Consider the following 2,715-nt stretch of genomic DNA (forward strand, 5'->3'; position numbering starts at 1 on the left):
CCTGAAAAGGAAGTGAAATTAGTGTTGTATGACTACCATGCCTCACCTTATGTGGGCCATCTTGGAGGCAATAGAACAACTGCAAAGGTGTTGCAGTCGGGGTTCTATTGGCCAACATTGTTCAAAGATGCTCATGCATTTGTTAAGAAATGCGACTAGTGTCAAAGGACTGGAAAAATCATGAGGAGGCATGACATGCCTTTGAATAATATACTGGAGGTAGAGATTTATGATGTGTGGGGCATATACTTCATGGACCATTCCCTTTATCTAGAGGAAACAAGTATATTTTTCTAGCAATGGACTATGTGTCAAAATGGGTGGAGACTATCGTATTGCCAACTAATGATGCCAAGGTGGTGGCCACTTTTGTGAAGAAGAACATATTCTCGAGAGTTGAGATTCCACGTGACTTGATTAGTGATGAAGGAACACATTTCTACAACTGGTTATTGAATAACCTTCTAGCCAAATATAAGGTCCGCCAAAGAGTTGCCACGATATATCATCCATAAATAAGTGGACAACCGAAGTGTCCATCAGAGAAATAATGCAGATATATAGTGAGTGTAAACAAGAAAGATTGGGATGCAAAGCTAGATGATTCCTTGTGGGCATATAGAATAGCATACAGAACACAAATTGTGGCGTCTCCGTACAAGCTTGTGTATGGGAAGGCATGTCACTTGCCGGTTGAACTTGAACATAAGGTGTATTGGACAGTCAAGAAGTTGAATATGGACTTGGAAGCCGTGAGCGAGAAGAGGCTCTTGCAGTTGAATGAGTTAGATGAGTTCAGGCCACACTCCTATGAAAATGTTAAGCTTTACAAGGAGAAAACCAAAAGATGGCATGACTTGCGTATCAAGTCGTGTCACTTTGAACCGGGCTAAAAGGTACTATCATTCAATTTCAGGCTTAAGCTATTTCCTAGAAAGTTAAAATCGAGGTGGTCAGATCCATTTGTGGTGGTGAAAGTCACTCCTTATGGTACAATTGAGCTGCGTGTTTTAAACAGAGAAAGAAATTTTTTGATGAATGAGCAAAGAGTCAAGTACTATTGGGGACGTGTCATTAATCATTATAAGTCCAAAGTAATACTCGCAGATGAGTAAGCAAAGCCCTACGTCATGCCACGACGTTAAATCAGATGCTTGTTGGGAGAAACCCAATGTTTATTACTTTCGTTGTTTAGTCTTTTCTCTTTTAGTTAAAGTAGATTAGAGTTTTTCTTGTTTTCTTTGTTGTCATAGAAATCATAGGTAGGAATGATGTGGGATGTGTATACCGAATATACTAAGTGCTCGGGAGAATCGTGGATTTCATTAAAAAAAATAGAATTTCGGAAAACCAGCGGCCAGTGCTACCTGGGTCACACAAAACATTCCACTTTTCCCCTCAAGCGCCAGGCCTAGCGTGACGCGGTTGGCTGGGGGTGGCAAGTAAGTTTTTTAATTTTTATTTTATTTTATTTATGTTTCACCTTTTAATTAACCCATTACCCCTTGTCCCGACCCGATTACCCATTTTAAATTACATTATAAGCCGTATCCATGACCCATCCCCAAATTAAATTAAACAACTCTAATTCCCCTCCCACTATTTTCTCTCTCCCCGTTCTCTATCTCTCAACCGAGTCTCTCTCTCTCTCTCTATCTCCATGCTTCTCTCTCTTCCTCAAGTTTTTCTTTCTCTCACACACACCACACAAGTAGGTTTCTTCTTCTCTATCCTTTTTTGGTTTTGTTTTGTTTTGTAGTTGTTAACCCTAAGCCCCCATCCCAAATGACCCTCTTCACTACTTTCCCCAAAGTTCTTTATAAATTAAGTATATAGTGGCTAATAGTTGGTGTGAAACTAAAATTGTTCTTGAAATTGGTTGTGATTTTATTCTACAAAGTAGTAAACTACAATTTCCTCTACTTCGTTCAAAACTTAGGAGGGGTCATCTCGGCAAGCAAAAGGAAAGTAGGTTACTGATGGGTCAAGAAGCGCACCATCGAGACTATGGCCCCAATTGGATCTGGTTCGTGAGGATGGTATCCAGTGGTATCATAACTTTGAGCCATATGGGGGTATGCCTCTGAAATGGGGATCAATGTGACCACTTTGGAGAAGAATTTCCCCGATGTACTAGCCCAGTTAAGAGGTATGAAGATGGATAAGTTCATTGAGTGCCCAGGACATACATGGTAAGGGAGTTGTATGCGAATTGGAATGAGCATAGGTTCATGTCATGGGTCATAGGGAAGGAAATGCCATTGCAAAAGTTTGTAAGGTGCCCAACCTATACTGTTATTCGTCAAACTCTATGTGGCGTAAATTCTAATGCAAAATGGACAAGGACAATGGATGATACACACAATGAGATGATTCGATTTGAGATTAACAAAACTGCCAAGGTGTGGCAGAACTTTCTGCAGGCTAGACTGATGCCAGTGGAGTACAACAGAAAGGGCACTTGAGACAGAAGTGTGTTTGATCATTTTTTGATGACTGAGAGACCCGTCAATGTTGGTGAGATTATGTTGGGGGAGATGGCTTGCACACGGTTTGGGCGGAAGATAAAAAGGTTCTTCTTTGATAATCTATTGATGTAGTACACGCTCTTTTATGAGGTACTTGAGTACCCTAGTTATGATGAGGTGGTTGAGGCTTTGAAGGGATTGATGGACATCACTTATATATTAGAGTCTACTTCCAAGTTGATCCAGG

At 40.6% G+C, this 2,715-nt stretch overlaps 1 protein-coding gene across 1 annotated transcript; it reads left to right on the plus strand.

Moving 5' to 3' along the window:
- The first annotated feature begins 299 nt into the window (after window positions 1-299).
- On the plus strand, window positions 300-893 carry LOC142170317 (uncharacterized). The gene is made up of 2 exons (XM_075232198.1): window positions 300-479; window positions 597-893. Exons 1-2 carry the CDS (start codon window positions 300-302, stop codon window positions 891-893), a joined length of 477 nt encoding a protein of 158 aa, XP_075088299.1.
- Window positions 894-2,715: the final 1,822 nt, after the last annotated feature.

This window comes from Nicotiana tabacum, chromosome 16 (assembly GCF_000715075.1).
Source record: "Nicotiana tabacum cultivar K326 chromosome 16, ASM71507v2, whole genome shotgun sequence".
NCBI lineage: Eukaryota > Viridiplantae > Streptophyta > Magnoliopsida > Solanales > Solanaceae > Nicotiana > Nicotiana tabacum.